The sequence below is a fragment of the Lutjanus erythropterus genome, chromosome 11 (assembly GCF_056507025.1).
Source record: "Lutjanus erythropterus isolate fLutEry1 chromosome 11, fLutEry1.hap2, whole genome shotgun sequence".
Taxonomy (NCBI): Eukaryota; Metazoa; Chordata; class Actinopteri; order Lutjaniformes; family Lutjanidae; genus Lutjanus; species Lutjanus erythropterus.
The window spans coordinates 5,094,903-5,113,232 of record NC_139327.1 but is presented as its reverse complement, the minus strand read 5'-3'; the positions used below and the strand labels follow the sequence as shown (position 1 = coordinate 5,113,232).

The 18,330-nt window shown below is 39.3% G+C and overlaps 1 protein-coding gene across 1 annotated transcript in view; it reads right to left on the bottom strand.

Moving 5' to 3' along the window:
• uvrag (UV radiation resistance associated gene) overlaps window positions 1-18,330 on the bottom strand; it is a 141,027-nt gene that overhangs the window by 93,246 nt on the left and 29,451 nt on the right. Inside the window, exons 8-9 of the mRNA XM_084730548.1 lie at window positions 15,064-15,190; window positions 1,685-1,769 (exon numbers count right to left, since the gene is read on the bottom strand). Coding sequence (XP_084586674.1) covers window positions 1,685-1,769; window positions 15,064-15,190 — 212 coding nt within the window. The remainder of the gene's footprint in view (window positions 1-1,684; window positions 1,770-15,063; window positions 15,191-18,330) is intronic.

Genomic DNA, 18,330 nt, shown 5'->3' with positions numbered 1-18,330 from the left:
TGAATGTGCTAATTTATGAACTTTAAAGGTGCTAGCAAGCAGATTTTGTTACCATGAAACTGAGCTAGGCTAGCTGTTCCCCATGTTTCCAGTATTTTTGCTAAGTTAAGCTAACCAGCTGCTGGCCATAGTCTTATATAAATGTACAGATATGAAAGTGGTATAAATATTCTCATCTAACTCTTTGCCAAAGAGCAGGATTAGCACATTTCCCCAAAGTTGTGTTTGACCAGTGTGTAGGATTCAGTGACCTCTAGTGGTGAAATAGCAGATTTCAGTCAACGTAATGTGTGTAGGAGAACTTACAGTGACTAAAAAACTTGCACAAAAAACACAGAAGGGTGTATTCTAGAGCCAGTGTTTGATTTGGCCATTCTGGGCTACTGTAGAAGCATGATGGTGTGACAAAGTGAACTCCTTGCAGGAGGACCTGTAGATTATAGAGATAAAAACAGCTCATTCAAAGGTAATGACAACACAACATTTTAACAATACAATACAATATTACACTTCTGCCAATAGATCCTTCTAAATGTTCCACAGTTAACCTTTTAAGTATTAAAAATAAAAGAACTGATTCTGCAGGAGACTTAATTGTTCATTATGATGCATCAATGCAAAAGTAGCCTGGTCAAAGTGACACTAATTTGAACTATTTTACAAACAATTATGTCGTTTAGTCCAGTGGTTTCCCCTCGGGGTCGAGCCCCTTCCAAAGCATCCCAAGATAAATCTGCAAGATCATTAAAGGATGAGTCTGACTCACCAGATGTAGACTTTGGTTATAAGCCTGTGCCTGTTTGAGGCAGCGTACGCCATATCTGCTATTTGCATTTTCAAAGTCCCTGTTGCCACAAGAAACAGCACGTTAGCACCTGGTGGCTAACAGTACAAACGTAAACTAGCTAGCAGCTGTTACCTTTTATTTGCCAGGATTCAGCCTTGTTAAGGTCTCACCAACACAAGTCGCCCCCGAAACAATTTGGCAGGTGCACCATCGCTGCATCCTGGGGTCAGCGAGAATCGCTTAGCAATGATTGTGATTAGTTTGAGGAAATACAAACCAGGCAGAGCGTCATTTCTCTATAGCAGAATGATACTGTGCGGAGCCAGATACGGATGCAGCTCTGTGAATATAAAGTAGCAGGACTGAAACAAAGTGCACATGTTCAGCAAAACCTTCCTCTACCCATAAGTTACAAAAGAAGTTAAATAAAAAGAGACATTTCCATGAAAAAAGAACAAAGACTCAGATATTTCCAAGCAATGGATGTTAGGCAGATGTACAAGTGTCGGTATTAATTTCCTGTTTGCTTGGCCCGTACTGGCCTTCCAGGGGCCCCGGTTTACCCTCTGTGACTGCCAGGTACGTCTCAGACAAACAAAGCTGTATCCAGGGTCGGCACCCGCTGCACACGTCTCCCCGCGGGCCAAGGCAAACACAGGCCAATAGTCTTTTTAGCACAATGTGCAAAGCCTCCACTGAAAACACATAAATAGGCAGCGCCAGCCGCAAAAACATCCCCTTGTTTTGAAAAAGCATGGTGGGAGGCAGGGAGCAGGGTGTAGTCTCATCACAATGCACACTGAGTCACGTCATTGTGCCTGACAGGGATAAATGCATTTGAAAAGTGTTTTTACTGCGCAGAAATCAAGCAATAGCTAATTACAGGTTCATACATACCTCTTGGCAGTGCATTCCTTCTGCAGCTTGGTTAAGGATTCTTTCTCCTCCTTCAGACTCTCATGCTGAGCAGAGAATGCTTCCTCTGGCAGAGACAGACAGAAAAAAAGAGTAAATTATCAGGTGTGTGTTCTGATCTGGTACATCTGAACAGCCAGGTGGGCTTGTGTTTGGTTGGCTGTCAAACAGCTCTTTTGATCAGGCCAAAACCATTTCCTTTTGACACCACATAAAACCAAACAACATATGTATTCAAATTACAGGATTTGTCAGACGGTGTAAATACAGAGCTGTGCAAATAAATAAAATCAGACAGATAAGGACAGTGATCATACAGCCTGTGGAAGTTGTATAACTGCAACACTGGCAAGTTCAGTGTAGCATAAAACCGGATAGAAGTGAAATATAATTAAGGTTTGTGGCAGAATATTAAAACCTTAAAACATAATCTGTGTTCTTACAGTATGATGGGATGGCAGGCAAATGCAACGGAGACATGACTTACTCATGTTCATCCACAGTTTTAATGAAAAAGAGGTTTATTTTCAGCACATTATTTCATTTTGAAATGTTTAATGGATTCTCTTGATATGATCCCCATTAAGTAAACAGATAGACAAAGTAGAAGTGGTGTAACTCACAGGTTTCATAATATCGATTCTCTGGTCAATGACACTATGTTTGCTGATATCATCAAGTGTGCCGCCATACAATTTCGATTCAATTAAAATTTAGGGGCTTGTGTTCAAAATGAGATAATGTCATATGTCCACTAACACAATCAGTGACGTGGTGGTCGGGACAGATGAGCAGTCAGGAATAGAGGCCCACTTTTTCTACGATTCTACATCCGGGAGTGAATTTCTCATTCATTCACTTCACTGATGCTTCAGAAAATCCATACGTAAAGAGATTTAAGCCCGGAACCAAAGCAACCAACTACAAGATGAATCAAGACCATTAAACATTTGATCCAGGGCAAAAAAAAAGAAATTGGAAATCTGAAAAAACAGCAAAGGTACAAAACTCTGTGCGTTATTTTAAGAGTGAAGGAACTACTCATCCCATAAACCTTTGCGAATGACACCCCTTCTTCTTAAATTTAACATTTGTCATTATTATAGTATTTATACTGTAAATAACAGTGTTGCAATATATTGTGCTTTGTGTTAGGTGTGTATACAAGCTACATTCACTGCAGTATAACAATGTTATTAGTATGACTCATGTTAGCGTATGTTAGCTAGCTACCTACCCAGCCCGCTCATAGAACTACCAGTTCACTGGTGCAATAAACATATGGAAGAAATTCAACTCAGTTAAACCCTCGAAAGCTTCGTTACATCATCAGAAGAAAGTGAAACTTGACACAGTGACAGAATGCAAATGTTAGTGTCGTGTGTATATACTGTTTCAGTGTGTAGGAAGGACGTGCATTTGGCCAGAAACAGTGACTCAGATGTGCCAAGGGCATTTCAAAATAAATGCAAATCTTACAGATGATAATATTGATGATTTCACTTTGCACTGATGCTACTGGATGGTCAATCACTGAATTGTAACTTGTAAATTGTTACACTACTACAGAGCATTGATTCAAAACAACCAGACCACATGTCTGCTCCACACTTTCTTCTCCCCACTCTCCTGAACACACAGGAGAAAGTGTTTGATTATTCAATGTTCTATCTTTCTTAGAGGCCGAAAAGGAGAAAGGCATATGGGCAACTATATGTGTCTTGTGATGATTATTAAAACATCTGGATTAAGAGATTAATGTTCTGAAAGGATTGTGAGACCGACCATCAGCTGCAACAGCTGAAGAACTGAGGCTGTTGAATCAGTCTGTGGTGGTGAAGAGAGAGCAGAGCCACAAAGCTAAACTCTTCATGCCAAAAATCACACACTGAATATAAACATTGGTAATGAGGTTCCTCCCCAAGGTGGCTGGACTCAGTCTCTGTGACAAAGGAAAGAGCTCAGCTCTGTAGGAGGACCTGGTGTGAAGTCACTGCTCCTGCACAGTCACATGAACCAGGACAGATGGCTTGTTCAAATAATGAGGATACTTTTTAGTTGCCTTCATTGAAAATGCCTGGAGGACTACAGGCCTCACTGAGAGGGCTTCATGCTGCCAGGAAGAACAAGGAGGTGAGGACAAGAACATTAAAGGGAAATACACAGATTTTACATATCAAAGTTTGTTTCCAGGTGTCGGGGAGTATTTGGGCATATGTGGAAAAGTTGCATGCTCCAGATGGAGCTTCACCAAGGCTGATAAATTGCCTCAAGCACTGACAGTATCTGAGCCTGAATGCTAGTCTGCACCTCATGTCTTCTAGAGGCTTACGGCTCAAGGCAAGAGTAGCATAACCGACCAAACTGTCCATGATCAAGCTGCATTGTGGGTAATGTGAGCACCAGGTTTTGACAGGGAAGAGGAATGTGAGAAAAAAGAAATATGATATCTGCTGCATTAATTCTCATCCTTTTTTAGCTGGACCTTGTAAGTTCTACACTGTTCTACTGCTACGTACACACCCGCCACGAGCTGTACAAGGGGCACAAACTGCTGGAGGGGACACCAAAACAGCCTAATCATAGATATGGGCTGCAACACCTCTTAAAACCTGGCAAACTAAAAACCAAATGATAAAGTGTGATGCTGACTGGCAGCAGCAACAGAGAGAGAGAGCGTGCTCATGGAGACGAACAAGGGGGAGTGAATATGGACACAAGTGTCAATGTGATATAAAAACTAGTGATTATGTCTGATCATGATGCCTGGTGTTACTCTACAGTTCTGTGGTTTATGAACTACACTGCACACTAGAGTGGACTACAAAGCAAATCAGTACAGTAGTATTTCAAGGATAACAAATACAACTGATTCTGCTAATTGATAACTTATTCCAGTGGTTCCCAGTCTTTTTTCTTTGGTGCCCCCCCTGCTTCTGTCTGAGAAAAACTGAGCCCCCACCACATTTGCACACACACACACACACACACACACCCAAAAGAATAACTGATTCATTCTGATGTTAAAAATGAACATCTCATATTACAATTCATTCATCACAAAGATGTGGCGTACTATATAGCATACCAGCTCTAAGTAAGAACAAAAATGAATCTTTTCAAATTGTTTTGTATGCAGACTTTTGTATGAATTGTGATTGTGTGACAATCTCTTGGGCACCCCCTGTGATTTCTGGAAAGCAAAACTATTGTAACTATTGTTGCTTTTAAAAACCTCTATGTTCTCAGTGGTGTCAGCAACTGCTTAAATTTGGACTACATAAAGACAGACACTTTTGTCTTCTCATTGCCAGTGGGTCATTTTTAAATATTACAGAAAGGAATCACAAAAGAAGAAGCAGCTTTAACAAGTCTGTTGCATGGAAACTACACAGAGAAGTTTTGTGAAGTTAAAGCCACACTTTCAAGCATTGGCTCTGATCTGTCATATCATACAATACATGAGCATGAAATACAGCTGGTGCATAAGGGGAACCAATGGGGGAACCGAACACCGCAGTGCACAGTTCTTTTCCACTTCCAGTTCTGCTGCACTTGTGTTTACCTGCACCCTTCTAATGAAAATGGACAAGAAAATCTTCGACAATATCTATGAGGTTTTATAGTGCTGGGAGTCAGCCTTCCAGGGTTAAAAAAATACCCTTTTTGGAATATTGATGGTTCAAGATCTAATCAAGCCTGCAATCTACACTCCGTCAAATGGGATGACAGCATTTGGCAGAAAAGTTTGTTTTGAGCGATAAAGATTATGAAATCAAAAGTGTGATCAGTTGGACCTGCTCTTTATCACATACTTCCACTCCATGCTGCTCAGACTGACATCATAGGGGTGGCAGAAGAAGAGATACCTTGACAGAGACAGACAGAGGGAGAAAACAGATGTACTCACAACTATCTCCATCAGATTAGTGAGAAGACGGATAGCCGGAGACAGAGATCAGACAGGCCATCCCTCTAATGTAAGTGATGACATGAAAACATATTTTAACACCGACTGAGTGGGCCTGTATTGCTGTCTTGCTTTCATGTAATGCCCAGCTCTGTGGTATCTGGTCCATCCATCCATCTTCTCATCTTTTCATCTCTCCAACCGGTTCCAGTTTGTATCATGGCATGGTCAGACAAATTACAGCGAAGACCGATATATTATCTTTCATATTATACATGAGAGGCAGGTGCTGGATCCAAAACTTGCAGAGGCTTATAATGCGACAAAGCTGTCCCATTTTGCTGGTGAACTTGAAAAATGATTATGTAACAATAAATCATGCACAGAGCCTTTTTGATTTTGGGTATGAGACAATGTAAAGTAAGGTCCCTCTGGCAGCAGACAGAAGGATTTGTGGGATTCTGAAGCAACGCAAACTGCAACCCTGCAGGTTCAGACTGTCCTGACCTAAATGACCTCTGTGTAAGAAACAGAGTCTTCATGGACTGGATGAAGTCTGAAACAGTGACACTGTGAGCCACGTGAGGGTTAGTATAACTCATAATCACACAAAAAATCAATTAATATCAGTTAATGCACAGAGACTCCAACTGGGTTTATGATATAAACACCAAGAGATGCCTGCTTTCTTATAAAATGATTTTTCCTCTGTACCTTTAATCAGTTACTTATAAGCCATAACTAGAAAATAGTTACAGCCAGAACCACCTATATTACAAGAATTTATTACAATTATTTAGGGCTAGGGTTATAGGGGTTCTAGAGAAGCTGATATTTTCTTTAATGCCGCAAGTAAGTAGATTCTAGTTATGTTGGGCCAAATATGTACAGTACTCTAATATCATAGAACATGGTTAGTTTATTTTGTTATTTATTTCTTGGGTGTAAATACCAGACAAAATAATTTATCTTTTAGAGGGCTTAAGTGAATTAATAAAAAACATAAAGATGTTCATCCCAGTCAGCCCCCAATGTCTCCAAACCTGTGTGTTATTTCTGTTTTTATTGTTTCATGTTGTTTTGGTTCTCCTTTTTTTCTGGATTCTTTTATTTACTTAGCTTGATTTCGAATGTCGTGCTTTGTTTTGAGAGTTATGTTGTGAAAGGCCCATGTTATAAATCAGAATGATGAGTGATTTTAAAAAAAATCAGTTGCTTGTGAGTCTTGTAAATTCAATCCAAATTGAATGACGCCACAGAGGAACAGTTTTTGTAATAAATCGCGCATGCAGAATCTTTAAAGGTGCCTATATCTAATTCACAGTAAAGTCTGTCAATAATCTTACAGTTTATTAAAAAGAATTGAGATGTTAAGTTTCACTTTGTAACATCATTATAGGGTGATTTTTAATTCATGCAATCAATAGAGAGCTACGGGAACACTAGAAATGTCAGTAAACACTCCACTCATGAATTTCATGTCTTAAAACGTCTTAAAATGTTGGTTGCTGACAAGCAGCTAAATGAGACCACAGAGGTCATTACACAAAAAAAATAGTCACTTAGTGGTGTCGATGTTGAGGTCGACCGTGGTGTAGTTCACTATACTCTAACTTCAGGTTTTTACTTCTGCCGATTGCATTTGCAGCTAAAAGAAAAACATAAACAACATGGTGTTCATTTGCAAAGATTATCATAAATATGTAACAGTATCATGAACTTTTGTTCATTTTCTGCAGTAATCCAAAATCAAGCAGAAAAAATACAATTTGCTTTTGTGGAGGGAACCAGGGTGATCACTCAGTATCACTGTGCTAAACAAACTGTTTCATATTGTCAGGGGAGAGAGACAAAAAAGAAAGGAGACACTGACTAAGAAATTCCAGGACTGTTAAACAGACTATGTGGTCTGTTCAATGTTTTAAGACCTTGTGTTTCAAAAAAGATGTGGCTATCGTTTTTAAAACAATCACCAAAATGGAGCTCGACTGAGACTTCTGCGCCTTCTATGCCTTTCTGAAAACAAGGACAGGTCACTGTAAACCACAGCCTCTTGGGGCTTATTGCTTTAATAATACAGAACAAACAGCACATTCCATCAGCTCAAAAAATAACCTCCAAGTACCACAACTAATGAAATGAGCTGACACTGTTTCAAATGAATAAACTATGTTGGTGTCTGGGGAAAAGTGCATTATAGAAGTTCAGTAATTATATGCTGCATGTTGGAAAACAACTGTAAAGAACACGTTTGTTTCCAACAAAACAACAAAAAAAAAAAATACTGTGAACAGCATTGTTTCTTAACCAACACTCTCCACACTATGTGAAGATAGGTCTGGCCGACAGAGACAGAGTAGGATGTCAGGGAGGTTAACAAAAAAGCAGGAAAAACGTAAAAAGACATCCTAGTTAGTCATTACACAGAGTGTTGGACTGCACTACCTGTCAACTCTTATTCTCAGTCAAGATGGCAGCCAACTAAAGGATGTAAATGTGTAAAGCTGATCTGCTGCTAACGGAGCCTTAATGATGATAGCTTCAATATGAGACCTTTACTCAGAGGTGACAAATACCTCCACACACCCTACCTTCACCAAACTCTGCTCCTTACACTTGAGAAACCCAACCACTGACATTTATTGGTCGGGAGCCCTGGCCGTGTTACAGAGCGTGAGAATAACTACCGTTACTAAGTACAATAAACGCCGTTCACGGATCTGATTTATGTCGTCTGCTCAAGGTGGAAGGAGGGAAATTAGACAGGAGGAAATTGTGACAAGAGTGTGACCCCAGCGAAACCAAGCACATTAATTCTGGGGGAAGGAAAAAAAGACTTTTATTCTAAATTCACAGCTGTAAAGAAGGAAAAAACTGCGGTCATGCTCATATGTCCTGCGTTATGGATTGTGTGAAAGACATGCAGCGGACTTGGCGTGAGTGCCTTTGCAGGAGAAGTGAAAAACAACAGCTTTGGTCTACACTCCTGCTATGATTTCACTGCCATTACTGTAAATCAGCGGGCATTGAACAGCTAGTCATTAACCTGTCATCAGGATGAGACCGACCGCTGATGTTTCTCACTGCTTATTATGCTAACGCTGTCCGGGGTGGCATCTGAACAAAGACCAACACAGAAAAGGCATCAGCAAGTCTACAACAACTATTCTAATAGTTAGTTTGCAAAACTGCGGACTTTCATCTTGTCTTTATCTGCTCGCTCACATGTAGACGGCGCACACACCTGCAGAGCCCCGACTGTATGTTTGGGTTTTCTGGGCCCCTTGTTTTGAGAGAGGCCCCAGTTTCCTGGGAATAACAGGTTGATAAGAGTTATTTGCTAATGGGCCCTATGGCTGTGTGGGAAGACCACACGGCCAGGTACGGATGAGATCCTAAAGAGCACTGAAGAATGGAGATTAACAGCCCATATGGGATGCCCTCTGGGGATAGACTGCATAGCAATGTACTTGCACATACTGTTAAACTGTCAATAAAACTTTTACCAAGAAACCTGTATCCAATAAGCAGTGGAATGTGTGAGAATTCAACAAATTAAACACTCACTTCTAATCGAATCAACATTGACATTCTATGGGTTCAGGCCTATAAATCATTAGTCCATACAAACTTGTCTGATGAGCAATCTATATGATTGAGCGGGACGAATTTAGCTTTTTCAGGTTTGTTTGTTCTGACAAGCCAATAGCGTCCAGAGTGAAATTCAAGCTACGATTGATAAAATCTGAAATGAAAGAAGAGATCAGATGAAACAAACACGTTCTCGAGCCAATCTAAATATAATCAGACACAAAATCAGCTGCTGTATGAAATTACTGTAAACACCTGTCTCCCGGAGTATCCTGTCAGTAAATTAATGCAGGCTTTTTTCCGATAGTCAAACCAATGAATGTGTGCAGGCTGATTAGAAGAGTTAAACAACAAGCTGGACGTTCAGCAGAGCTCGGCAGCATATGGCTTTTGGCTTTTGAGTTATGAGTCTGGGAAAAAACAACAAGATTTTCAGCGCAGCCCTATTCAGCGACAGCAATTCAATTTATCCTAAAATACCTTTTCCCTCCCTCTTTAACCAGCTGAAGGAATTTTTTCTTCTGTTTCTTAATAAGTACTTGTCCAGTCTGGAAAAAAGCCATCAATGAGCTGCAGAGACGGAGAGCAGCGAGTTCTTTTGGCTGTAGACAGAGTGGTGACAGGTAAAGAGGCAGAGGATTAACGGCCTTTTCTTTTTTTTCAGGATTGAAGCACAAAGGAAACTTCACCCTGAACCCCTCTTAGTGCTCTCTTTTTGTGTGTGTGTGCGTGTGTCTGTATGCATGTGCAGTACTACACGCTAATCATTTCCAATCCCCACCTCAGGTACCAATCTAACTCGGCGAGGTGTCCTGCCCTCCGGCTAAATAGCGAGAGGGTTCCAACAAAAAGCACCTGGCCTACTTTAAGACCGTTAAGAATTAGCCACCTCAAATTCATACTTCAAACAATTAGGAGGCAGCACATCACCAGAGTAACAACTGCTGCTAACTGTAGCTGTTAACTAGTTAGCTGTGCAGCTAGCTGAAGTGAGTCTGCCTGGACTCTGAGGCTGGAGCACCAGGAGAGAGTTGGTGGTTACACCTCTAACACAGGCGCTTTGGACCACCGGGAGGAAGAGGCGAAGTGGACCCAGTGAAGAATGATGGCAAGGAATCAGGCTAGTGGGCAACCTCCCAGAGCACACAGCCGGATGAGACCAGATACAAGCTCTGAGAACCAGGGCAGGTTGATGACAAGGAACACAGCACCAGGACAGGGGACAGAAGAACCATGAAGCGGGAGAGGAGCGAGAGGGAGGTCAGCATCAGCTACGAGGAGAAACAGTATATAGAGCCAGAATATTTTCACATCTGACTTGGGGAAGGGAATGAAGGAATAAGGTTTTATTTTGACCAAACCAGAGTCGGTTATTGTTTGAAACAGTGGAAAGACTAAACAAGACGTTTTTGGCAAGTTTTATTTTGTTCTGTCAAATTTGATGAAGTGTGTTTTATGATGTGAATGTGCAAGGCAATTAAGTTCATCTTAGTACAGCAAAACAGAAAAACTTGAATTCAGAAAGTCTTAGTTGTATTTTTATGTTTAATACATGTAAGAATATTGCATTGGAAGATGTTGCATTGGAACTTGTATGTTTATTTACTGGACTAAAAAAGTTATTCTATCAAACCACCACCTCTTGAGGCACAAAGTGGTATTACAGGACAGGATGAGTTGGTGCTAGCTGGTTAGCATGCTAACTAAGCCTGCGTGATATAGCTGAAAAACATATCACAAAAGTGAAGGATGACATGTGTTCTCTAAAGGATGGAAGTGGCTAAAGTGATAAAAAAAAAATCAAATATCACAATATTTTTGACCAAAAAACAATCAATATTGTAGGGATGAATAATCTAGAAAATACTGACATAATCATGTCATATTTTTTAATCATTAGTAATGTGGATATGATGACTAACTGGGTAAAAGCAAACAGTAGAACTGCTAGAACTGGTAAATAGAAAGAAAAGGACATCACTTTACTGTAATGCAACCACTAAAACCAGGAAAAGAAAACATTTCTGACATATCACAATCTAAAAACATCCAAAATATATCAGGATATCTAGTCTCATATCACAATATGATATAATGATATCAATATGTTGTTGTTACATCAAAACTGTCATTTCTGTCATTTTTCTGTTGAAAATATCAGGTTTTTTTTTGGATGTTTTAAAAAGAAATTCTTACATATTGCACTTTTAAGACAACCTGCACAAAAACAGGTTCTGCTGACAACTACTGTGATATTTAAAAAGACAATATTGATCCCAAGATAATAATAAATAATTTGATAATGTTATAAATAATTGCTTAAATAATTTCTTTCAGTTCTTCCTCTCATTAACATTGTTATTATTTATTATTATTATTGAATTGTTTTGGCCATGAAGATTGTGTAGAAAAAATCTAATCCAGCGCCCGCTCTATCTCCAGTGAAAATGAGCTTACTTTGATAGCTACAAGCTGTTTCTTCTCATTCGACAGTACAAAGGTACCTCTGATTCAGTGCAGCCATCTACAGACTCACTGTAGGTGTACGCTGCTGCTATTAAACTGTTTTTATAAGCGCCATGAGAAACATTTAACTAAATATGAAACAGAGTTAGCTCAAGTTGAGAAAAAAAGCTCATGCCAGCTGCAGCCACCCAAAAATACACTAAAATTACAAAATACAACTTGTGTGGACATGCAATCATAAAAGAGCAATTAGTATTTAGTATTAAACATACACCTGCAAATGTGTTTGGATTCAGGTGTGTGTGTACAGTTGTCAAAGCAGGCTTCACTAACACTGCCTTTTATTTCCCTGTGAACAGTAACAGGCGGCAGTAAAACCCTCCTCAGCACTCAGACATCAGCGACAGGAGCTGCAGACTTCACAGGGTTAACTAAATGACACCACTGCACAAACACTGCTGCTTTAGTGGCCTGGCAAAGGCTGCACAAACCACAGGAATGGCCCTATATACTGTACATTATGTGTGTACATACGTGTGTGTGCTGAGTGACTCCAATCCTGTGACTGGGAGCGTGACAGAGGTTTCCTGTATGTGACAACACTCTCAACTGTACTCTACTGTACTCCCAGATGAACAGGTAACACAGCTCACACACAGTCTACCTGCTGCTGTCAGACTGCACTCAAACTGTGTCCCATGTCTTACAAATAGGAGGTTCCTTTACAATAAAATTACACAGCAAATCAATGGTGAGTCTCACAAATTTGAGACATATGAGCAGTATTTCAGTAGCTGAATGTATATGTGCTGTCAGAATCCAACAATAGTGTAATTAACATGCTTAACTGGCTTATTCCATTTTAAAAATGACAAAATAACATGGAAAACAAGGAGAAATTAATAAAAATTATCTATTTATTTTAATAAGTTATATTGAAAAGGATTTAAGGGCTGTCTATAAGTGGATGACTAGGATGGCTAGTCCACAACACAACATGACAACAACAGCATCAAAAGACGCCACTGGGATTAGGGCTGCACGATATGATACGATATAAGTCATATGGTGATTATTCTCACTGAAACTGCAATTGCAATATGTGATACAATTATTAGGAATGATCATTTTTGCATAACAATCTTCATTTCTACTGAAAAATGTTACACATATCATGATGATGTGGTATTTGTTGGGGTCTGTATGAAACAAACAGGTTCTGGAGAACAAGATTTTTAGGCCAGGTCAGTGCCTCATTATAATACTGTCTGTCACACTTTTTTCCTTTTTTAACAAAGTGGGATCTGGTTCTGTGATTTGGATATTGCACATGTCCATACTGCGATTTTATTAATATTGTGATTAACTGTGCGGCCTTATTGGCATCGCTCAGAGAAATTGAATGAACAATGGAAGCAACGACAGCTAATCAAAATCCATAAAATATTGTGGTATTCAACTTAGTTATTAATAGGGCTGTGTATTGGAAAGAATCTTATATAAAAAATATATATATAAAATATATATCACAATACAGGGGTTGTGATTCAATATATTGCAATACTGTAAGCAAGGTGATGTATTGTAATTTTTTAATCTAATTTTAGGAAAATTGTAATAACCACCATATAGATAGCATCTGAGTCTAACAAAGTTATCTTTTTTATGCAATCAGAAAAGTGAAGATAGATACACTGCTATCGAGCAGCTGGGGGTTTAAAAATGACACAAAATGAATCACTGCCAGGAATATCTGTATGTGTCAAATCACAATACAGTGTTTTGAGAATCAATACAGTATCACAAAACATAATATTGTTACACCCCTACTTATCACACACTTATAGAATGGAATATTAGGCTGCGAATTACACATTTAGAAAAAACATGTAAATGCTCTTTGGCACTGATGAGGTCTCTGAAGTTCATTTGGTCCTGACTGATGATCACCAGGATACCAATAAAATGGTGATGACTCATACAAAAGTATGACTTAAAGTGTTGGATTCTTCTCACTCATCTTTGAAGGATTTTATGAAGCCATATCCTTCTGTTCTTTTGCATAACATACAGCAGTAACAGGTCATTAATGTTCATTTTCCTGTGACACAGCCAGAGCACAGAGTGTGTGCCTGCCGCCACTGTTTACAGAATAATATTGCTCATAAATGTGGATGCTCACATCCTTCCAGTTATTGTTATAGTCACAGTTCTTAGTGTGGATGGCCCTTTATTCTATGTGTAACATTTTCAGTTACATAGACAAAATGATGATCAAACAGTGTAAAAATTAACAGTGTAAGAATTAAAGAATGTTGTTTTGACAATTAGTAGCCACAACAGAATCTTGTTGTTAATCGTGAAAGGATTGGAGATTTTGGTGGAATTAGCTGGGCGTGTTTTTGACATTTTCATTTAACTGGATTTGAGTCATGCAGCACCATTAGAGACAACAAAATGAGTTGCAGCAGCAGGACTCGTCATCTCATGTGATACTTAGGCAACACTGAATGCCCAGTGCACCATTACTACCAGTGTGCTCATAGTAGCTCTAGCAGTTATTTGGAAGGTAGCAACAGTGATCTAAGGTACTGAATACATGTTAACATGTGCACTTATGTGCTTACAGTGTTGACATTGTTGGTTATGTCGCTTGTGTATGAATGCCACTTGTACTGCTGCAACATGTATAATTTTAGATCAGAATAGAAGAGCACTGTTCACTTGTCTGTGTAAATTAATCCACTGAACAATTAAAGGAGCTATATGTAACCACTGGGTGTCCAAAATTAGTCCTGCAGTCCAAAGAGTGAGTTGGAGCCATACAGTGCATATTAAATAAGCTGAAATCCTGTTTAATATGCTGTACTATCTATGGTTGAAGTGACTTGTCTCCCTCCGCCCCCTCCTCCCCAGACACATCAGAGACAGGCAGGCTGCAGAAGCTCTGCAGGACTGCAGGATGTGCTCAAACTCATGAACTGACAATAATAGACAACAAAAAGTCCTCCGCTGTAAGCTGATCAGCTATGCTGAAAACAAAAGCCCACTGCTCTGAAAATACACACTCTGGACTTTGAGTTAAGTGGCTGCCTATCTCACTGCTTACCATACTGCATTAACATTTTGCTCAATAGTATTTTAATTTAATATGTTGCCCTGATCTCTGATGACATACCATGTTAATCTTATGATTAATTACAGTAATAATATTGCAGAGTTCTGCTTTAATGGTCCGTTGTCATATTTTATGGGCAAAGCAATTAAGATCGTTCAATTAACTCCACTGTTAACTGTCCAATCATCCAACAGGGAAAAGCTCAAAGCAACAAATCTCGCAGTGTGGTGTTAACAGCCACATTAATCAAGGTTGTATGTGAACCCCTTGTTTTACCTTTCTTCTGAAGCTGTGACCTCTCCTTCTGCCGCAGGTCGATCTCCCTGCCGAGCGCCTTCCTCTGTCGCTGCAGTTCACTCCGCAGCACGGCTATGCGCAGCTGCATGCACTCCCGATCCTTCTTCTGTTCAGGGCATACAAGAGAAAATGATATTGGAGAGAAAACAGAGAAAAGTGAAGGAAAATATTTAGTATGTGGTCACGCCAATTTCTAGTGTTTATTAGCATTTATAAAGACCACTTAATTCCTACGAGCTCCCTCAAAAACAAGCCATGTTTTCGCAGGCTGATCCCAGGTTGCATTGATTTAATGTACATCTACTGAGCCGATTCTCGCCGTCAATAATTCAGAATCTACTATCAACAACTAATGACAAGGAAGACGGAGAATGATTTGGCTATTCAAAACATCTCACTGAGCCCTGAGATCAGTGCTACAGGTGAAAAGGTTTAGTAATGAGCCCAAGCCATGGGAATGGCTGGCAGCGACTTAACTGGTATGGAGTTCTGGCTGGTAGCATGCAATCAGCTGCTCTGGCATGATCACAGTATGCATTTAGCTATAGATGATTAAGTGATTCTCACAGTATCTGTTATCCATAGCTGATTCAGATTGAATAAAACATTCAGTTCATTAAATCCTTGCAGCCATCTGAAGGCAACAGAACACATATGTTGACTAATCTGGAGCAGTGCTGTGCCAGATCACAGTGTCATTATGCATGGCAGTCAACTGTGTTTACCTTCAGTAAATTGTTGGCAAATTACACCTACCAGGCTCCAAGATAATCCACAGACCTGCAGTTTCCTTTTTGCAGTAGAATCTAGCAGAACTACTTTACTACAAGAAAAGCTTTCTTTCTAATAGAAAGAAACTAGCTCCTACATGAGTACTACACAGTAAGGTCTGTGGATTAATTATTAATTACACATTCATCCTTTTATTTACAGCAGACTTTGAAATGTCACATCTGGAAAAGCCCAGCTGTAATTAATACATTTAATGATGGCTGAATGTCGCTGCTTCAGTTTCAGGATTCTGGTATCATGCATGCTGGCTCACACTGTCATGATTTACTGGGACACCATGGTGAATGTCATTAATAACACCTGTGCTTTTCCTGTGTCTGCTGTGAAAAATGTCTATTACATATGTTTGTCCTCGAGCATAGTTAACTTGGAAACTTAAATGGAATAGACCTTTTTCTCAGAAGCCATTTTGACATGAAATAGTAAGATAAACACAGGTGTTACCAGTGAGACTAATTAAGGCTCTGTTCCATTCAGGTCAAACAGAGTCCGAGTGCTACTGTTGTGCATGTTGGCTCACTGGAAAGGCTCTGCTACACTATGCAATTGGATTTTAATTAATATCATTTGTAACACCTGTTTTTTACCCTACTATTTCATATCAATATGACTGCAGGAGAGAAGGTCAATACAGCATTTTTATTAATCCTATTTCCTTGTATGAAGTCTCAAAATTTCACACACACCACAACTTTACAGTTGTACTTTACAACTTTACAGTTGAGGTGTGACATCCACTTGAGTTAGAACGATTTTAAACTATACTTTTATAGTTGTAGTAAGGTGTGATTTCTTATATGTATAACTGGCAATATGACAGCTCCCTTATTCACCGGTTCATTTTGTTGCAGCTGTGAGAGCTGAGCAACTTTACCATTACAGGCCTTTTTGCAGCAGCAGCATACATTTTGATTTATTACTGCACTGAAAGCTTATATGTAATTACTATCATTAATGATGGTTGCATTCTTTTTAGGTCAATTACTTTCAGGTATTGTGTATGCTGGCTCACTGACATGGTTTCATGGAACAAGCAAGTCCAAGTGTGCCCAGCTACCGCTCACTACATAAAGATTAAAAAAAAGTCTAGGGATGTATGATGAATATCAAATGACAGTGGGATAATTAGATAGTTCTGCAGTAGAATCTACCAGAACTATTTTCTTTCTGTGAGAAAGAAAGTTGTTCCTACATGAAAGTGCTCACAACAAAATCTGTGGATTATCCTAAGTAATCAGATCATAATCATTATTTTTTTTAATAATGGGGGACTGACACACAGCGAAAGGCCACAGGCGGGAGTCAAACCCACGGCCGCTGTAAAGGACTAAGAGTCTCCATACATGGGGCGCACACTCTACTGGCTAAACTACCCAGGTGCCCCCATCAGGTCATGATTTTGGGAAAGAGACACTGGTTTTGAAGTTTTCAAAAGTATTTTTGGTGCTTTGAGCAACACAAGCTGAGTGTCGTTTAGTCTCATTATGTTGGAGAGAAAGCAGACATCTGTACAGCTGATATCTCCAAAACTCTGCAACACCAAAAAAATCTAGATGGATAAAAGCACTACAGGCCCGGAGGAAAACATTTCTGGATTTTGGGGTGAACTGTCTATTAATAATATAATAAAAAATTGTAATCACAGATTTGTATCACAGATTTTTTTTTTTTTTTAAATCATTATCTTTTGAAAGACGACTGGGCACACATGGACCTGCCTGTTCCAGTAAACCATGTCAGTGAGCCAGCATACACAATACCTGAAAGTACTAGACTTAAAAAGAATGCAACCATCATTAATGATAGTAATTACATATAAGCTTTTAATGCTGTGATAAATCAAAATGTCTATAACTATAAAAATATTGTTTAAAAAAATTGCTCTAACTTTTGCTCTATAAAAGCCAAAGTATACTTGTAAAGTTTCTGAATAAACTTAACTAGACAAAGTAAATGAACATTTGAAAAGTCAGAACTGTTCTTTGTTTTTGTTGTCATAGTGATGTTGGTTATATTTGGCTCAGTCTGAGCTGTGGAATATTAAATCATACATTTTTGCTCACCAAATCTGAGCCTTCTTACCATCAGATGTGCAAAAACTACAGGTCATGAAGTTTTTAAAATATAAAAATGTGAAATTATTGGTTATCTTATTAGTATCGGCCATGAGAAGCAGGTAATTACTGCTCCATACCATACATCCCTAAAAAATATTCAAGTTTAACACCCACCACACTGAAAACCAGTATTCATGCAAACATGCATATGTACACAGGCCCTCATACCCTGGTGAGACACCACAATAAGGCCCACCAACTCCAGATGAGCGTGTCTTTTCCTCTCTGAGAGAGACAGCAGCTCTCATCTGGTGTCTCTCTCACCACATGCTGTCCAACCAGCGGCAGTGTGCAGGTCATTAGTCAACATGCTGCCCTATCTATAGGGTGTCCCTTC